We start from the raw sequence: 21,067 nt of genomic DNA, 5'->3' as shown, positions 1-21,067 counted from the left end.
TTCAACGAACAAAAGATGGCCAGTTTATTTACTGGGATAGTTATACATTACACCATAATTTTAATTGAAACATAATGATGTAAGAACCAGTATATTAGCTTCTAATTTCATTTCTTCCAGTCTGGACTGTCTTCATTTCCCAGCCATTCAAACTGCATGATCATACCATATACGTATGTACAAATACATGATTCCCTCACACACACAAAAATTCAACTAGGATTGTCCAGGTGTATGAAGACCAGGATGAGAGCGGGTTTGACATGGCAATTATTTCAGAGCTTTCAGAACAAATGGATTTGGAATCCAGATTGAGGAAATATACTTGCCTTTAAAAATCAGAGATGCAACACAATAAAAGTTTCTAACATTCAGTTTTAAGTCAATGAGCACATCTATCTGTAATCTCCACCATCTAGAAATACTCCATCCAACCTCAAAAAGGCATTACAACAGAACTTCAATTCAGTTTAGTTACAGCCAACCTTTACAGCAGGCAAATGTACAGTATACAAATTGTGTTTTAACGCAAACTGCTCCAGTATTTCAACCCATTTCGATATAACACAACACGTCCTTTTGTGTGGTTGATTAGATAAGGATATTCATGCAAAGGGGAACATTCATAGATTACAAAAGTCACAAAACATCGGGATTTTTTGTTTGTTAGTTTACAAAGGATCAATTTAATCAACCCTTTAACAGTCAAACCAAGGTTTGAAGCACTAGATCTATAACTAGTGAGGTGTAGTTTTGTTTATTCATAGATATAGTGCACAAAGCCATACCCATGAATAAATATTTTTTAAAAGCTAGATTATTCTTATTTTCTCTTCCTCTCCTCCCTCACAGCTATTGGCAAAATTGTTCCCCTACCATTTTTAGCAAATTTCCAAAACAGATTTAATAATAAAATTTCAACAAAACCAGATCTGCAATATATCAAAACAATCAATACTATTTTTATTAGTGCATAATAATAAGCAGCAGATGTACCTTCATATCAATACACTAATTGAAACACAAGGCTCGTAATTTCTCCAGGGTCTGACAGAAAATAAACTGCAGTCACAAGAATGTATTAATTTTTTCTTTGTATCTTGTCAATTTATCACGCTGTTACCTTTAGATTTAATAGAGAGGATTTTCAAGAAGTCTGCAGGAGAGAGATTAAAATGCAATGAGGATTTAAGCCATGCATCCCTTAATGAACACTGTATCAGACATGCATCTCCAATATGCAGGGAGGGGGAAAGAATAATCTCATGAAATAAGAATTATCTAGCTTCATCATCAAGGTTATGGGGAAAGGTACATGAAATTATGTCATGCAAGCTTTTTTATATTGCATATTTAGATGCATTTGGCCTTGAGGCTAAATGCAAGTCATTGCTTTTCGTTTTTATATATATATATATTACGCAGAATATTTAACCCAAATAATTTAATAATGGAGGGAAAATTCTGAAAGCTATAAACAGCTTTCAGGTATAATAGATGTACAATTGGGAGAAACAAAAATATGCTATTTTTAAAAGAAAAAAATAAATAACAAAATTGCTGTGCTTCTAATGCAATACTGCAGTGCTTGGAATTTTGAAATAAATTAACATTTTTATACCAAAAAGAAACAAAATAATTTAAAATAAAACAACTGTACAGCAGTCACCAGTACCAACTAATAATTGAATCATTTGTACACTCATTGAGAATTAGATTAACAGGTTGAAATCTTATTGGCTTCAGTAGTACAGGATTGCCTAATATTTAGTAAAACATTGGCTCAATCTTATTATACTGTTACCATGTTACTAATACCAGTAAAGTCCAGTTAAGCTTATTTTATTGGCAAAATGTAAGGTTGTTAAAAAGACACCCTATGGAAAAGGTTTTAAATTTCTGATGGCTGAAAAAAAGTACCTTCCTGGTTATAAATAGCCACATGACTGTATTAGGGTTTTTTTGAATACCTTTACTAACTTCATAACTTTCAATCATTCTCATCAGTTTGGAATTCCTCTTGATCTTGATCTCCTAGCAATTCACCTCTTGGTATAGTCATGACCAGCCTTTGCTTTAAGCATAGAGTAGGAGCCTTCTACATCTAGACATATACATTTTGTTCATACACGTCTGAATAGATCCCACGGCTGAACACAAGACAAGAGTGCAGAGATCCTCATTCCATGCATGAAGGCTTGCACTGGGGCTGCTGATTCCTAGCAATACCAAATTGGGTGTATTCTTCACCCTCGCCCCATTGCCCCTAAGCTTTGGGGGTGAACATACCCATGCCCTCCTGTCTCTTAACGGGGATGGGGATATGTGCCTTCACTTTTTTGCCATGATAAGCTTCTGCAGGGTAAGCATAGTGATCTATGAACTGGGGCCATATTATTGTTGATATTCAAATGTTATTTAGAATCATTCTCTGAAGATGCCAGCCACAGATGCTGGCAAAACATCAGGAAGAAACTTTTCTGGAACATGGCCACATAGCCCAAAAAACCCACAAAAAACTGGATGCCGGCCATGAAAGCCTTCAACTTTACGTTATTTAGAATTCTCCCCTTTACAAAGTTTAGTTCATACAGCACTAACTATATTTTCCAATATGCTGAATCACCATTCTCGATGCATGTTCTTAAAATTAAGACCCCTGGCTTTCAGACTGAAAGCAAGTGTGCTTAGGACTGAAGTTTCAGGGTACAATCCTATCCTAGGGAAGTAAGTCCCATTGCATTCTAAGGAGTTTATATCCCATAAATGAATAAGAGATTAAAACCTAAAATATATATTAATGGGATTATTTCAGTTATAATAATAGTTTTATAATTCCTAATTATGTTTATTAAAAAATCAGTTGTAGCACAACTAAGACAACAGTGCCAAAATCTTCATATCTGAAACACACAAACATTTCACTCTAGCATGTCCAAATATTCTGATGTACTTTGGCCCAACTGAAATAGCTCTCTGATGGTGTCATAATAAAAATAAGGGACATGATTCATCTGGAGCTAAGCACTTTTAAGACCATTTATCTCTATGGCCAAGAACTAAACATGTAAACTGAGCTCATTGTCACAAACCATCATGCATAACATGGGACAGAACATTCACAATTCAAACTAAACCAAACTTCCATAGGTCTTATGCCAGGGTTTACTAATATTGTACTGACAAACTGCCACCTCTGCTCCTGGATAGGGTTCCTGGTGTTTTTAAAGTCAATGGTATCAGTCTGGAGAGTGCAGGAGTGAACTGAGGTGGATGCAATATATATTTGTAATTGAAGTGCTCAGCAAACTAGCAGAAACTGTCAATTCAGCCAGATACTCTTGCACAGTAATTAATTTATTTAAAAAAAAAAAGAGAGCCCCATTTAAAGCTGGAGGTGGCAGCCCCAGATGCTCTTAAAATATGAGAATTTGTAGGCATGTCTTTATTACATAGGAATATAAGCAGAAGATACAACATTAAAATTTGAAATGTATCACAAGATAATCAACATAGAAATGCATGAATGGGTGCAAAGGGGATTTTACCTTTTTAGCAGAACTGTGTGAGACACAAACTGTTTAAGTCAATATACTTCCATTTATTTAAGCCCCTATGGTGCCACTTATTTGCCCTTAAGAGGCAAAGAGGTTGCTATCTAGTGGATTGTGGATTCCACTACTAAACTATTTTTCACCTCCTACTGCTCTGATGGAATTATATTACATGAATTGCTGATTAAGATTATCCTGTGTTTAGCACCTTGGTAACTGATTTTTTTTTCATGATAATGATTGTTAGGCACAAAGATTGGCCAACTAGACTTTCTGATTTCCTTGGTTGAAGATCCCTCCCTTACTTCCCCCCTTTGGGTTTTAAAAAAAATCTTCCTCTCAAATTCAGATACTGTAGCTCCCAGCTGCTTTTGACTTCTTCCAAAATGGCTGCATATCTCAAGACATGTTGACTTTCCTTTCTGCATAAGTGCAGCAGACAAAGAAACCTAAATGTCTCCAGGCCCTTCATATTTAAACTCTATTAAGGCTATCTGATTGAGAGCAAGAATTCTGGGTAGCATTATATCTGGGAAACCCAAAGTGGGTTCAAAGTGATAACTCAAAGCCTAGTCAGCAATGTGAATTGCTTCTAGGCATTGTGCAAAATAAATGTATTATCCCTCATCTTCCTTTATGTCTGCCACACTTGAAAAAAGCTGTTAACGGAGGGAATCTTAGAACAGGAGTACCATGTAGCTTGAGAACATAATCTGTATATTGAGTTTCACCTGAGTATTTGTCATTGAATTGACAATGAGCTAGATGTTTATAGCTGTTGGGAATTTTGGCAAGAAAAAAATGCATTACAGCAAGAATTTTCAGTCCCAGATATCAATCTTACTTGCTCAGCAACCTTCACTTCTATATGCAACTGGAAATTACATTATTGTCACACTTGGATAACTCTCTTTTCTCCTCTCTTTCGTCAAGTTAAGGCCTTAACCTGGTAACACTGAATTTAGGAGCAGCAAGTGAAGAACATCCTGAACACTTCAAAATAAAATAAACTAATAAAACACAGCATATTTAGTTCAAGTTTGTTTGCATTTTTGTCCAAACATCAAACAGAAAAAAGAACAGCACCAAGTCATCAGCTTGTCTGAGACACAAAAAAGAAAAGGGAAAAAAGGAGGGAGTCTCAAAAACAAAACCCCACCTAAAACTGAAAGTTAATCACAAACAAACCATTATTAATGCATTGTTCAGGAAAATCCATCTTAATCAGATTCCAATGAACTAGTAAAACAACTAGCAGCTAACTTCATATTAGTTATAAAACAAGTGCGTAAACAATAGTAGTGCAGCAGAAAAATACAAGTCAGTGGGCACAATACAGAGAAAGTTAGGCACACCAGACTTCTATTGAAATCAATGTAATTTAAATGTTTCATTTATATTTCAATGGGATTTAGGAACATCCAACTTTCTCTGGAATGCCCCCAAAGTTCACATTCCAATTCAACTTAACATTTTTGTGCAATTAAGAAAACAACAATACCAGGCCACACTCTTTGGCCAAGTGAACAATCTTCGATTGAAAAAAAAAATCCTAACTGGAAAAAAATCAAATCATTCTTAATGTAAAATATTTTTAGACCACTTAAAAATTAATAGAATAAAAACACATAACATGGAGTGTGTTTTTAATAAAACATAAACTCATGGTGCAAATATGGTTAAAAGGGAGGGGGAGAGACAGATGAAACACCCTTGAAATCATAAATAAAAACTCAAGTCGGTGCTTGAAAACCCCCCTCAAAATAAGGTTCTGTATCGTACTTTCTTTGTTCTGTTCCTTAGTAGTTTAGATTCTCAGCTCATTCTCAGTACAAGCTGAACAGCTGGGAGGAACATGTTTTAACTTCCAAACTGCAGACATATTTATCTGGATGTAACCAGAGGAACCTTAAAGATCTTCTCAAAAGTTTGGGCACTGTGCTTTATGTTCTTCCACACATCCTCAGTTATTGAGACTGTAGATATGTGTCCGGACTCATCGAAGCAGCAACAAGGCAGTCATGCCGACTGGTTCCTTTGGCACAAACTGTACCTTTGCTGTGAGAACTCCGACTCAGTTTGTACGGGGGGAGGTTTCCCCCAACTCTTAGGTTGCATATGAAGATTAGGATTAAGGAGGAGGCTTAGGTAGACAGCTGAGGGGGGCACATTGAGAGCTGGAATGTGGCTGTTCTTCTAGAAGAGCTACATCAGGACTGAAAATTAAAAGAAGGGGAGAAAGATTTAAAATACATGGCCAAGTCTACAGATGAACACATCTGCACATAGAAGTATTTTTTTAAAAGAGAGAGAGACAGAAGCTTGCCTTTGCACGCTCTCATAATGTTAATTATTGTGCATGTATTCTTAAACGGAACATGTGTTAATGTAATACAGACAATGAACCACCAGTTTACAACATAAAAGAATCAACAATATAATATTTATAGTGAAGGCAAAATGTTATGACATTTACATTTACATTTACATTCAGATCAAACAATCCCTTAATCCTTAAAAAAAAATGGCTGAGCTAATCCAGCCTTAATGTTCAAGATTAGATGACTAAAAACTAAGTAAAGATTTTGCACCAGGTTACATAGAGTAAATTCAAGGATGAGAATGTTTAAAGAGTCGACATTATTGTTATTGCTTTAAGTTATTAAAAGCAGCATTAGCATGATAAACGGCACTAGCATTAGGAAAGCATTCTACAGTGGTACCCCGGGTTACGAATTTAATTCGTTCCGCCGCAGCGTTCGTAACCCGAAAATCTTCGTAAGCCGAAAAAGCCATAGGCGCTAATAGCGAAAGCCGCGATTTAGTGTGAAAAAGCGCCGAAAAGCACCAAAAATTTTTTCGTAACCCGAAATAACCTTCGTAACCCGGAACAGTTTTTTTCAATGGATTTTTTTCGTAACCCGGAAATTTCGTAAGGCGGCGCATTCGTATCCCGGGGTACCACTGTATTTTCTGTATGTTGGAAACAGAGAAATCAGTGAATATGTTTATTTCATGGTAATTCATCACTTTGATTTTGCCCAAATGGTCCAAGTGAGCTATGGAAATTTAAAGCCAAAAAGACTGAATAAAATGGGGGTACAAAGGACCTGTAAAAACACAAACAAATATTAAATTTATAATTCAAATATTGGACCTAATTAAATGAGCAGAGTGCCATTTTCCATTCTTGATGCTGCATCTATGGCTGTAATTGTGTTTGTTTCTTTTTTTATTTCCCTGGCGAAAGGTTTGTGCTCTTTAACACTCATATGACAAGCACCAATGAGCAGCTTTTCCCACATGGAGATACAGTGATGGAGAAAAGAAATGAAACTGTTAAATTTCTCCCCTATGTGAGGTTATTAAAGTCATAGAGTTTTTATAGGCTGGGGGAGCTGTCAAGCCTGCATGGATAAGAATGTTATTGACAGCCACGGCACAGCTGAATTTTATGTAGTTAGGGTATATATGTTTTGAGGCCTAAAATACGTCTCTTTTCAAAGCTGGAATCCCAGAAAAAAACTCCACAGACAAATATGTTTGTACAGTACCACAGTCACAATGAGATTTGCCATCTACCAATGCTACATAGTGCAAGAAATGGATTAATCCAAAAATACATAAAACCTTATGCTAAAATTAATCACTCAGTCTCAAAGATGCCACTAGATTATTTTCCCACCACTTTTCCTTTTAACACTTAAATTGTTACTTATGTATTCTACATATATACAAACAGTTATAGTAGGTAAGTTAAAGTACCCTTACTATTAGTCTGCCTGAGGTTTGGAGGAAACTAACATTTGCTCAGGAGGTACAATGGTGGAAAGGCCAATTAATATGTTTTCCTGAATGTTTGGCAGAGGAATTGACCTAGCACTATTTATAGAGCCAATGTGGTGTAGTGGTTTGAGCACCAGACTACAACATTGGAGACCAGGGTTTGAACTGGCACTCTGCCATGGAAACCCACTAGGTAACCTTGGGCAATTAAAACTCTCTCAGCCCCAGAGGAAAGCAAAAGCAACCCCCTTCTGAACAAATCTCGCCAAGAAAACCCCACAAAAGATTCGCTTTAGGATTGCCATAAGTCAGAGACAACTTGAAGGCACCCAATACCTCAGTTAACAAAGTACAGTACTCCCTCAGTTCTTGCAGTTTTAAAACTCGTGTCCCTCGTTTATGCGCAAGGGACGGAGGGGGAAACAATGGGCTGTGTGTCTGAGGCACGTGCCTGTGCACTCCAACAGCCACACACCTATATTCATGCCAAGGGGGCTTGAATATAAGCAACACTCTGTTTTCACGAGGGGGTCCATAACGGATCCCATACGAAAAAGGCGGAACAACTGTAATTGTGTTCCTGGGCATTACTTCTTTAACAGAATATTTGGTACTAGGGGCAGAAATAACATGGAATGAATAGGACATGTTCCTGCACTAAATAAAAGAAGGGCTCCTCAATGTGTTTCGGCTTACGTTTTAGCCCAAACTAACAAGATGTTCATGTGAAATGAAACAACCAGATCAGGTAAGTGTTGCATAAGTAAACAAAAACATGCTGAAACTTCAAGATACAACTTTAAAGCTTCTTCCAAAATGCCTCCAGGGATTTCCTTTCTTTCCCCAGCCCCCACTTTCCTTATTGTTTCTATTTTAGTGGCTAGAGCTCTGAATCTACGCCTTTTAAAAATGCTGTGGGTAGCTGGGGAAGCAGATTTAATCTGCTCTCCCCTTTTCTCTCTGTTTTGCTATTAATTCATCCATAATAGAAGATCTGGAAGTCAGCTGCTGTTTACCTTGCCTGTTGCCAGCAGGCACACACAGCTGCAGTACGATTGGCTAGGGTTCAATCCTGTTCTTTCCCAGATCAAGCTTTATTTCATTGTTTACTGCAGACACATTGCTGCAACGTTATGCCAAAGGTCTGTGTTTCTCCAAACTTCCTTACCCATCCTCACAATGCCAATGCTGTTTTTAAAAAACCATTCAATCCTGAAAATAGAGGGCTAGATAGACATAAAAATGAACTTCTTTATCAGAGGCTTTGTTAACTGAGGTATGTCTGTACAGAGTTGTTTGGAAGACACAATTGTAAAGCATTTGACAGATGGTAGCATACACTCCTGATATATGCTTTTCTGAGGTATTGTGCTATAGGTGAAATTATATTTTCAATGCTTGCTATTTTAAATCAAGGACTACAAGAGCATTCACAAAACAGAGCAAAGGAAAACTCACATGGGAATATAGTATTTAAAAGCAAAACAATCCTTTATAACAGGACGCTGTTGGTTTTAAAGTTCAAAATAGTCTCAAAGCTTGCATGGGCACAGAGGGGAAACAAGGATTGCCTTTTTTAAATGGCTCTGTAAGGGGAGCCTATTAATGTTTCACAAGACGATATGAGTAGAGTTGCAGAAGAACAGAATCATCTCTGTAGCTGCAAAGGCACTAGCTAGGAAGAGGACAATGTTTTATTACCAGTAAGTTGTAATTTGAATGGCAAAGCTATACAATGCATGTGCAAGCTAGTGGGAGGCAATTTGCATTTCTATCAACCAAAGGATCATGGAGGAACCAATCAATTTCAGAAAATATGTATCCCTTTTGCCAAACAGAATTTTCCATCTCATTCAGCAGAGGCAACATGCAAATATTTCTAATGTTTCTGTACAAAAAAGTTCACAGAAGTTACTAAGCCATAAAATATTTTACTGCCCCACCTGCCTATGCCTATATCTACATTAATCATTTATGGGACACTGACAGTCAGAAAGAAAAGGACTATTCTTTGCCATTCACAAGCATCTTTCTGTTAGAAATACAAAGAAAAGAGGGAATGAGCAGGGGAACAAATTTCTTCAATGTTCTGCAAGAGAAAGCAAAAACCCTTTTTTCCTTTGCTGTATCTATATACGGTTATGAGTAAAGTACTCCTATAAGTAGGAATTATCAATCAGCCTCCCTGCCCCCCAATTTAGAAAACTGCAGTTTTCTTTCCAAATTGGGTGTAGATGGATTGAATTAAGTAATACAGACTGAGTCTCCCCGATCTGGAATTCTGAAATACTCCAAAATCCCAAACCTTTTTTCATGGATGGCTGAGACAGTGACACCTTTGCTTTCTGATAGTTCAGTGTACACAAACTTTGTTTCATGCACAAAATTATTTAAAATATTATGAATAAAATTACCCTCAAGCTATGTGTATAAGGTATATGAAACATAATTTAATGTTTAGGTGTGGGTTCTATCTCCAAGATATCTTATGTATATGCAAATATTCCAACATCAGAAAAAATCCAAAATCCAAAACATTTCAGGTCCCAAGCATTTCGGATAAAGGAGGCTCAACTTGTACGATATGGCTGGTTTCTATTCTGGTATGGATTTTTCAAAAGTTGTCCAACAAGATATGAATAAGTGAACCACACCCTACCAGATCTTCGGTAAACATTAACCCTTGGAAATGAAATTAATTCTTCAACAAATATTGTAGGATGTTTGTTCATTCGAAGGCTATGTTTGCTTTGTTGGAGGGAAAGAAGCATTTTCAATCTGGCATTAGTATTTTCCTGTGCACGTTGCACAGAACCAAATTGCGTCTGTCAGTATTACAATGTTTTAGCAGATTAATTAGTTAAATTAATAGATCACAGTCTCTTAGGCCCTATACAGACTGGCCTGAAAAGCCGGCCTGTGGGCAGTCAGGGCCCAGCATCCTGATGATGGATGCCCTAACTCTGCCCACAGGGTGTCATGATACCATGCCCCGTTCCAAACGGCACATCTCTGGTGCTGCATCCAGATGATGCAGCACCAAAGGGGCACCATACATCCGCACTGCCGCAACTATGGCACTCTTTGGAGGGCACAAAAAGTAGCTGCTTTTTGCGGCTCCTTTTTGCGCCCTCTAGAGTTCAGATCAGCACCATGGCATGAGGTTGCCGCAGCCCCGATCCGGCCAGGAAAGGGGCAGCCTCCCGTGCCCCTTAGGGGCAGTCTGTAGAACCCCTTACTTAGCTTTAAAAAGACTCATGATTAATTGTCTTGGACCATCAGAAAGCAAAGATGTCACTGTATCAGCCACCCATGTGGACAGTTTTGGATTCTGGAATATTTTGGATTTTGGTGGTGCAGTGGTTAAATGCCTGTACTGCAGCCATTCACTCAAAACCACAAGGTTGCGAGTTCAGGACCAGCAAAAGGGCCCAAGCTCGACTCAGGCTTGCATCCTTCTGAGGTTGCTAAAATGAGTACCCAGACTGTTGGGGGCAAATTAGCTTACTTGCTAATTAGCTTACTTGCTGTTCACCGCTATGATCTTTGGAATAGCGGTATATAAATAAAACAAATTATTATTATTATTATTAATTGTCCTTCAGATTTTTTAAAAAAGAAGAATATTCATTATTTTGAGTATCAGTGAGTGAAAGGAACCCAGCATGTATGGGAGGGCTTTTAAACTTCTTTGCATGCCACTTTCCTAAGCTGTTTTTTATTAGAAAAACAAACTAGAAAGAGGGGAAGTGGCCTCTCATTTCATCTGGTCCATCTAGCTAAGTATTATCTACAGCAGAGAGGAGAATCATTTGGCTCTCCAGATGTTACTGGACTATAATTTTAGCAGCCTTAGACAGCACAAGGTAATAGTGAAGATGCTGGGAACTGTAGCATAACAACATCTGGAGGACTACATGATTCCCATCCCATAATTCCTGACTGTTGGCTAAACTGACCGAAGCTTCTGGAAATTCAAATTCAAGAAATCTGCACAAGGTTGCAACAGATTTGTTGCCTCTAAATTCTGACTTGCCCTACACAATGCTGTTGTCTTTATGTACCTGTAACTTTGGTACTGTAAAACATAACTGCAGTATGAACTGCACACCCTTCTCACACAAAGTGGGAGTTCTTTCTGCATGTGCTTTCTCATATGTTTGCAGTATGTATGTGAATACTGCAGCTGTGTGATCATGATTCATTGCATTGGTTGTACATGTTGAGTCTTTCTTATCCACAACTATGAAATCCAAAATATTCCAGAATCCAAAACTGTCCACATGGGTGGCTGATACAGTGACATCTTTGCTTTCTGATGGTCCAATATACACAAATGTTTCATGCACAAGATTATTTTTTTAAATGTTGTGTACTGTATAAAATTACTTTCAAGCTATGTGTATAAGATATATATGAAACATAAATGAATTTCATATGTAGATGCAGATCACATCTCCAGGATTCCTAATTGCATGTTGCATCTCCCTTACCAGAAATACTTGGAACCAGAAGTGTTTTGGGATTTTGGATTTTTATTTTTATTTAGATTTTGGAATATTTCCATATACATAATGAGATATCGTGGAGACTGGATGCAAATCTATACACAAAATTAATTTATGTTTCATATACACCTTATACATATAGACTAAAGGGATTTTATATATAAGATTTTTAATAATTTTGTGTGTGAAACAAAGTTTTTGTATCACCTGAAAGCAAAGGTGTCACTATCTCACCCACCCTTGAAAAAAGTTTTGTTGTTGGAGCATTTTGGATTTCTGAATTTTGGATAAGGAAGACTCAACCTTTATGTATATGAAAATATTCCAAAATCCAAAATATCTCTGGTTTAAAACCTTTCAGATAAGTTGTCCCTCCATATTCGCTAGGGTTAGGAGAACAAGACCCCCATGAATATGGAAAAACCGCAAATAACAAAAACACTGTTTTTACCTGAGAGGACACCTCTCTAGGAATCTCTAGGTCCTCCAGTGCAAATCTGTGGTCAATGTCCAACATACACTGACCATAGAATGGCACTGGAGTAGCTACAAATGGTCTTTCAGTGCAACTTTTAGTTAAAGTTGACCACAGAGTTGCACTGGAGGACCTAGACAGTCCTAGAGAGAACATATTACTGTAATGAAATCCATGAATAATCAAATCCGCAAATATAAAATCCGCAAATATGGAGGGATGACTGTATTAATATATTTGCTTATAAACATCTGAATAAGTATTTGATCTATTATTGTTTTGGTTGCTTTGTAAATTCAAGAAATACAGAAGATGGGGAGTGGAAGGGTAGGGTAGAGGTTAGGATAGGATAGGAGTGACAGGTGCATGGAAAAGGAGTGTAGAATAATAGTTATTTCCCTTTGGCAGACTGATTACAGCATGCAGTGAAGACCAACAGGAGAAGAAAGAATAGTTAGTACATTACCTGACAGTGTGGCAGTCTTGCCTCCTGGCTAGTTGTGAGCCGTGTGGCGGTATGGAGGCAGCAGGCTGCTGACAATCTACAAGAAACTGATAAATTAGACATATATACAAAGAGACGACACAAGGGGTTAGTAAATAATAAACAGGCAAAGCAGGTAAAGGAAGAGATTTAGTGAGGAATATACACTCATCTGATGAGCTAACAGGAATAAACTGGTAAGGTGTGACTGGTTCTTGCATTAAACCTGATTCAATTTTTTTTCAAATTGGCAAGGTGCCCAGATCACTGTGTGGTGTAGATTTGGGTTCAAATTGCATTGTGTTGACAGAATTACTGTTAGTGTTACAAGCTAATATCCCTTAGCCTCAATTTTCCATCTCTAAAATGGAAATTAGTCATCATAGGATTTCTGTAAGGAAAAGTGAGAATACTAAATGTAATTTACAAAAAATTAAACAAATAATGGATCTCATGTGTACGTACATGAACATGTACTGAGTACTACTGTCTTCACTGGGTTTTGGCATGCCTGATATTTTCTGGCATTCAACTCAAAAAGTATTTGGCACATTCAAATTATATTCTAGAAAAACACTGGGGAAGTCACTCAGATAAGTCATTTTCTGACAACTTTCAGGGATTGGAAATGTAACTACTTGGATAACAACTCTCAGAATCGCCTAGTCAACACTGGATTTGGGAGTTATAGTCCAAAGAAGTAATTTGTCCAAGCTCTGCTGCCATGTTACAGTTTCCTGCTTCCCCATACTTCTGTTGGGGCACACACAAAATTTTAGCAGAATCTGGCAGGATATGTTTATTCAGTAATACTTTCCATTGTGCACAAAGTACTTGGTAGACTAGTCTTTGTATCCCTACAAAATAGGGACATTGCTGTCTGACTGCTGAGTGTGCTTCAGCATAAATATGACTTGAAAGTAATGTCTACATTTTCATAATGATAAGCAAAGGGACTAATTACCGTACCATATTAAATTGTGGTAGATGAAGGTTAATTTTATAGAAATGAAAATGAAAATTACATGTTGTGCAAGAATACATTCTGGATTTGACATATCTAGAAGTTTACTAGTTTATATGTCAGCGAGAAAATACATATACTTGGACATAATTACATTATTTTAAATCTGTACATGCTGAAAATGTAATGCTAAGAATCACAGTACGTACTAATTATAGACTCTTCTGTTTGAGTGCTACACAGAACTTAACATTCTTGAAAACCTGAGAACTGTGTAATTTGGAGATCCCTTTAAAATAAATTTAATTTCCCTCCCTTACATAATAATTTTTTTTGAAAGTTTCAAGTTTGAATCTGTCTATGACAGAGCACATGTTTGTTACTTGAGAAGCATATGTGATTTCAAGCGTGTAAATATAAGCCAGATGTGTGGATTAACATTGCTTCTGAGTTTCATTGACTGCACCAGTAATTGTTAATGTGGTTTTGTTTGCTTGCTACCCTGATTCAGAGCCTCTCCAGCCAAGGAAAATCATAGAATCGTACCAAAATGTCTCTGAAAGTCCAAGGTTTTGCTCCTGCACACAGAAATTTTATTTCGGAGATCTACATGACGTTTTCCCCATCCCAAAGTATTTCTTGGGAACTCTTCGGACTACCAAGGACTTTTCATTCCCACCCACTCCCAGGTTATCTTAAATTAACCCAGGATTTCCTTACATGAAATGTATCACTCTATCAGTAACTGTTTGTGTTAGCTAAAATAGTCATTGTCAAGATCCAGATCCCAACAGAAATCAAGAGTGGGGGAAGAGGAATGCTAGAAAGAAAAGAAAATGATCCTAATGTGTAATATTGCTAAAGCACTTGTACACTTTGATTATAACTCCTGAATAATCATTACAGAGGGCTGGTGAAACTAATGAAAATCACTTGCCTGAGTCTAGACATCATACTTGATCAGTGAGAGAGGGAGAAGGAAGAACACAAGGGTGGTGATAGTGAAGGAAACCTGGTATAATTTAAAAAAAAAAAAAAAAGGGGGGGGGGGGTTGGATGCAAAACTATGACTATGGAGATAAAATTAAAACAAAAAGAACAGGAAAATCTTGATATTTCCAGGGACTTTCCCCCTTTCTGGATAAGCCCTCATATCAAGTTTTAATGGCATTCTTTAGTCTTCCTTGGATGTCTGCACTGCCCTCCTGTGGCATGTACTATATATGTTTGCAAGTTACATTTGCTGGCAAGGTAAAGATAGTGTATTTATGACCTTGGGGAGGACATTTTTCTAAATAAATTTGGATTATATTTGGCATGGTTTACCAAAACAGAACCTAAAATATATCCTATGCAAAAAGCATGGAGGACTTCTTTAGAAATTCAGTATTCTCTGCATAACAAAGGAGCCTGTAGCTTCACAAAGGATGGAGGCACCTTTGATCTCAACAGGAGCATCTCTTTTTGTCTTGCCTTGAGTACCCATATGGCCAGAAGGAGGAGGTCCTGCCTGCAAGAATTTCCCTCCAGTACCCCCTGAACTGAGAACAATCACATTTTGACAAAATGCAGGCTTGGGACTAACATCGACTTAATTTTTTCCCCTCCTGTATGATTTTTAACATCTTTGCCTAATAAAGAAGCAGTGGAGCTTCAAAAGCTTGCAACATGCATTTTTGTTGGTCCCATTAAGCTATCACTATTTTGTGGATTTTGCATGTTATTGTACTTTTCTACATGGTCAACATGGATAGCCCTGGGTATGTTATGATTATATAGTTAACCACCTTCAGCATTGTGCAGAAAGGTAAGATATATTTTTTTAAAGATAAATAAATAAATGGAGGTATTTTATCAACTGAGTGCAGTGATGTACAGTACTGCTGAACACAAAGGAAGGAGGACAGAGATACTGTATTTCCAGGTATAGGAACAGTGAGGCAAAAATAAAAGTGAGTTATTCTAATTCATGGTTGCAAACTGGGTTTTCATCCTAAGATCTACAGTCCTTGTAAAATAAATAATGTGAAACACATAGATCAGTTGGTTTGTAGATGTTTTTGTTAACAAAAAGCAAGCATGTAGTCTTGAGCAAATTTCACTTCTCCCAAGAATACTTATTATGAAACTATGTTGCAGAATTTTATAGAAAAAAATTATAAGGACTATTAATTAAAACTGGGAGAGGGGGTCCCTAATCTTAAGGTTTGGGTGCTTCTGTGCTTTCAACTCTTGGAAGATACATGAAATATTAATATTTTAGAAGGATTAGCAATATAAAAGTAAAGCAAAAATAAGAAAAGATAGGGTTTTTATATTATAAATAATTATAGACATCATTCTTAATGCTGTTGTCTTATATATTATCAACCTCCCACTTAGATTGTGTGCAAGCAATTTAAAAACTCAGGTGAATATGCATAGACTTTTTTCATTGATATCTGTCCTATTCTACATTGGTTGGGATCTGGCACAACAACATAAAGCAACTTAGCAAAAAAAATATGTCCAATCACATAAGGTTTTGTTTCAATCCTATTATTTATAAATGGCTTCTAGGTGCTTTCCTACTTTTTATTCCTGGCTTCACAATTTCCTGGTTATCACAAGGTGTTCTGTGCTCTTTTGACCACAATACAGGCATACATACAGATTACAGAACCTTTAAACCGATCCTTGAAAGGTTTATCGCATCAAGATGGATGCACATTTATTTTTGATGTCAGCAAGAAGGAACTTTAAAAAGATAACTTCCTTTACAGTATATCTTATATGAAGGCCCATTAAAAATCCAAATGTGCCAGTTTGGAACACACACACACACACAGAAGCAAATACTGTACTGTACCTTAAGTTTTCAGAGTTCCATCTGATGTCATTGTGTTCTTCTATTTTTTACCACTTAACAAATAAGGGAGTATTGGAAATGAAGAGTATATGTGTGAGTGTATTTAAAATTTCATATCCAGTCCCTTGTCAAATATGCCACAAGTTTGGGGCATATTGAACCACCTGCCCAAATGTCTCCAAAAATCAATTAAACTATATACACTGAATTTCAAAAATCATTTTAACCACACACTGCAAGACCTACAGATATGCTTGTTAAATCCAACCTGGAGATAACAGCATTTACTGCCAATAGTCATCTTAGTCTGATAAGATGTCAAAATGAATTAAAGAAACCTCAGGTGTCAGAAAATTAATAAAGACAAAGAACTGTATGTTACCAAGCTATCTGCACAACAACCCTGCCAAGATGTGTGTATGTGTACAGTATGTGCGTATACACTATGTGTACCCACTACATGGAATTCCTGGAGTCTTTCTCAATAAATTACAAATTCTGGGATTCTATATACCCATCCTCTCATTTTCCCTAATGGAGCACTGCTGAAATCACTGTCATGTCTTCCATAGGTCCCCCTCAAAAGGAAATTACTGATGCCTTAATTCCTAGCTAGATTTACAGTATCTGAAATATCTCTCTCTCAATCTCTCTCTCTCTCTTTCAGTCTCTCTCAATCTCTCTGTGCCTCTCATATTCCCCATCCCATAATCCAGACAATCTTCTTAGTTTATTCTCTTTCTTAAAGTCTTGTTTTGTTTTAGAGGGCCCTGGTTAGTTTTTCCTCCTCTTCACTGATCTTAATTAGAAGCATAATACCCCTCATTATAATAGTAAAAAAACCCACTCCAGGTAGAGCTCCAGGTAAAAGCTAATGAAGCAAAAATAATCAAATAACTGATTATTATGGAATATATGTATTTAACCTGTTTAGTATACATGTTCAAGAAATGTGACCTGCATATTAATCATGAAGCAGCAATGTTGAGACAGTGTTTCATAATCTCCAAATTGTTGTGGACTTTCAAGTGGTTCCAATTTATGGCAACCCTACGGTGAACAGGGTTTTCTGGGCCTGAGAGTGTGTGACTTGTCCAGGGTCACCCAGTGGGTTTCCATGGCCAAACAAGGAATCAAACCCTATCATCAGAGTTGTAGTCTAATGTTCAAATCCAGTGTATAGTAATAGTAATAAAGGTTTATTCGGTCATTGACCAGCAAACAATCCAGTGTATAAATGTCTAGGTGCTGGTCCTTTTCTTTTGTGTCTGCTTTCCGGTTTTAACCCGATACCTCTTTGCAGCAGCAAATAACGTCGTTTAGATAGTTTGGGGTGTCTTATTGGAGTAGGAGCACTGGGGACAACAAACACCTGTTTTGTGATAACAAAAAGGCTTTCCAGGTACTAGGACTTGTTCTTGTAAACAATTAAGTAAATAATAGGTCTTTTGCAGTCAGATAAGTGATAATCTAACAATTAAACTATCTGGGGCACTGCTACTCAAAAAGATGGTCCATGGTGCTGATACCTGGAATTTTCAGGAAAGAAATCTATAATTACAGCCAAAGAGGGCAAATATGGTACAAAAAGCAAAAACAAAATAAAAACCTGCTGGTCCCTAACCTCACATAGTTTAAGAAGCATCGATGTAGGTCATATATAAGTAATTGGAACCCATATACTCTTCTCTATTTCACTGACTGCAGTTCCATGGTTTGTCTGTTTGCTGAGAAACCTAATTTGGTTAAATAACCTATTTTGATCTAGAGGGGATATGACATCCTCTCCCACTCTACAACCTGCAATCTTCCAGGAAGACGCTGAACTGCATCTTCCTTCAGCCCTAGCTACCATAACTAATGATGGAGGATGATGGGAGTTGCAGTCCAGTAACATTTTGAAAAGAGCAGGTTGCCTCCCTCTGCCCTACATTAATGCTTTTGTCTTTTCACCCAAACTACATTTATGCCTTTGTGTTTTCACTCAAGTGTAAAATAGGTTTCTAGGAGAGCTGAGCAATTAGAGTTTAGAAGTTAGCACTTAAGATATCGCAACTAATCCAATCACACATATACATTTATACATTATAGTATTATTGCTCTTTAGTCCCATAGGTGATGTCAGTGCTGGCAATTAATTCTGTGCAAATTTTTCTGTGTTTAGATTGATTTAATCTCATTGGTAAAGCTTGAGGAACTATATGCCCATCAGACCTAGTTTACTAAGCTCATGGGAAACCAGAATAATCAGAGAGAGATGTTTCCTCCAAGGAACCTTAGGAACATCAAGGGAGTTCTCTGAGAGAATGAGGAAGAAAATGGCAAAGGTCATTAAATCTAAGTTTCAGTACAAAGTTATCTAGTTTGAAGCAAAAATCCTATCTTCACATAGGCATAAAAGGACTGTGAACAGATCATAAATTATGCAAAGGCATCCTGTAATTTGAGATTAACTGTGTGAAATAAGTTGTAGCATGAGCTTTCATAGATTTGGTCAACTTACTCTGTTTCCATGCACCTGAGGACGTAGACCAAATCTACAAAAGCTTATGCTACAACTTCTTTCAAACAGTTAAGTCTCAAAGGTGCTAAAAGATCCCTTTGCATACCGATATTCCAGACTAATACGGCTACATCACAAATGAGTTATTTTTATAGAATCTTAGGCCCATTCCGCACAGGCAAAAAGTACGTGCTCGGCATGTACTAGGGTTAGAAAGGGGCGTCCTTTCCGGACGCCCCTAACCCTAGTACGCGCCGAGCATGTACAAAATGGCAGCGCCCATTCTACATGGGCGCCGCCATCTTGACATAGCGGAAGCTTAGCGTTTGCATGTCTTGGCGCCATTATGATGCCGCAAGTGCACCAATGGCGCTTTGCGGTGTCATAATGGTGCCGCAAAAAGAAGCTGCTTTTTGCGGCTTCTTTTTGCTGCTTGGAGGAGTCACACGGTTTGTCCGCTGCAGCTCCTTTGCACAGCAAACACCGGCACTGGCAGACCGCCCTTTTGGGTGGTATATAAAGCACCATAGAATCATAAAAGAATCATAGAGTTGGAAGAGACTGCAAGGGCCACCCAGTCCAACCCTCTGCCATGCAGGAACTCTCAATCAAAGTATCCCCAACAGATGGCCATCCAGCCTCTGCTTAAAAACCTCCAAGGAAGGAGACTCCACTACACTCCAAGGGAGTGTGTTCCACTGTTAGACAGCCCTTACTGTTAGGAAGTTCTTCCTAAATAATAATAATAATAATAATATTAATATATCCCGCTTTCTGTTACTTTTACTGATGCAGCCTAAAATCGCAATGACCTTGTTAGCTGCTGCATCGCACTGTTGACTCATGTTCAACTTGTGGTCTACTTGGACTCCCAGATCCCTTTCACATGTAGTCTCATTCAGCCAGGTGTCCCCCATCCTATATCTGTGCATTTTATTTTTCCGCCCTAAGTGCAGTACCATACATTTCTCCCTGTTGAAGTTCATTTTGTTAGCTCTGGCCCAACTTTCTAGTTTATTCAGGTCATTTTGAATTTTGATCCTGTCCTCTGGAGTATTAGCTATTCCTCTTAATTTGGTGTCATCTGCAAATTTGATAAGTATGCCCCAATTCTGTCATCCAGGTCATTGATAAAGATGTTGAATAGCACTGGGCCCAGGACAGAGCCCTGTGGGACCCCACTGGTCACTTCTCTCCAGGATGAAAAAGAGCCATTGTTGAGCACCCTTTGGGTTCGGCAGTCAACCAATTACAAATCCATGTAACAGTTATGTTGTCTAGCCCACATTTCACTAGCTTGTTTGCAAGAATGTCATATAATTTATAATTATTTTATCTCTTTGAAAATAAATAGGAAATAGGTGTTATCTTGTTATTCAATATGCTAGCTATGCTATGTCAGTCACAACTATACTAGCTTTTCTGCCTTCATTTTCAACAGCCATTTTATGCAAGTAAGGTGTTCTTCTTCCAACACCAGTTACACTAATAAAAGTGTTCCAAGTTTAGAATTTGTTTAAATTCCTGACCAGGAACCAATTAAGAACATATATCCTCTTTTTGTATGTATCCTCCTTCACCTTCCACTCTTTCTGCATATATATCTTCATTCACATTCCAAGTAAATTTGGGTCAGACATAAGAAGTGAGTTCTTGATGTAATATTAATTTAAAGTATTTATTGACCTGAGCTGTAGAAATGTTCATTGGCCTAGATGCTTTAAAGGGAGCATGAGACATAATCATACTCAACAGTGTTGAGATGGAACTTACATGTTTAGAGGCATGTGTCATGTCTTTTTAGATTGTAAGCCTGAGGGCAGGGAACCGTCTAATTAAAAAGATTGTATGTACAGTGCTGTGTAAATTTACAGCGCGTTATAAATAAAGGTTAATGATGATGATGATGATGATGATGATGATGATGATGATGATGATGATGATG

The 21,067-nt window shown here is 37.4% G+C and overlaps 1 protein-coding gene across 8 annotated transcripts in view; it reads right to left on the bottom strand.

Annotated features, from left to right (window-relative positions):
• The window catches only part of BICD1 (BICD cargo adaptor 1), a 123,003-nt gene continuing 101,936 nt past the window's right edge, over window positions 1-21,067 (bottom strand). For 3 of the 8 annotated variants that reach the window (XM_042468820.1, XM_042468821.1, XM_042468822.1), the window contains one exon: window positions 1-5,770. In XM_042468820.1, the coding sequence (XP_042324754.1) occupies window positions 5,760-5,770 (11 nt within the window). In that variant the 3' untranslated portion in view covers window positions 1-5,759. Of the gene's footprint in view, window positions 5,771-12,789; window positions 12,876-21,067 lie in introns of all 8 variants that reach the window. The other 5 variants (XM_042468818.1, XM_042468819.1, XM_042468823.1 and 2 more) reach the window with 4 other exon arrangements.

This window comes from Sceloporus undulatus, chromosome 5, assembly GCF_019175285.1.
Source record: "Sceloporus undulatus isolate JIND9_A2432 ecotype Alabama chromosome 5, SceUnd_v1.1, whole genome shotgun sequence".
NCBI classification, from domain to species: Eukaryota; Metazoa; Chordata; class Lepidosauria; order Squamata; family Phrynosomatidae; genus Sceloporus; species Sceloporus undulatus.
Note: the sequence above shows the minus strand (reverse complement) of the source record. Positions and strands in the feature narration are given on the sequence as shown.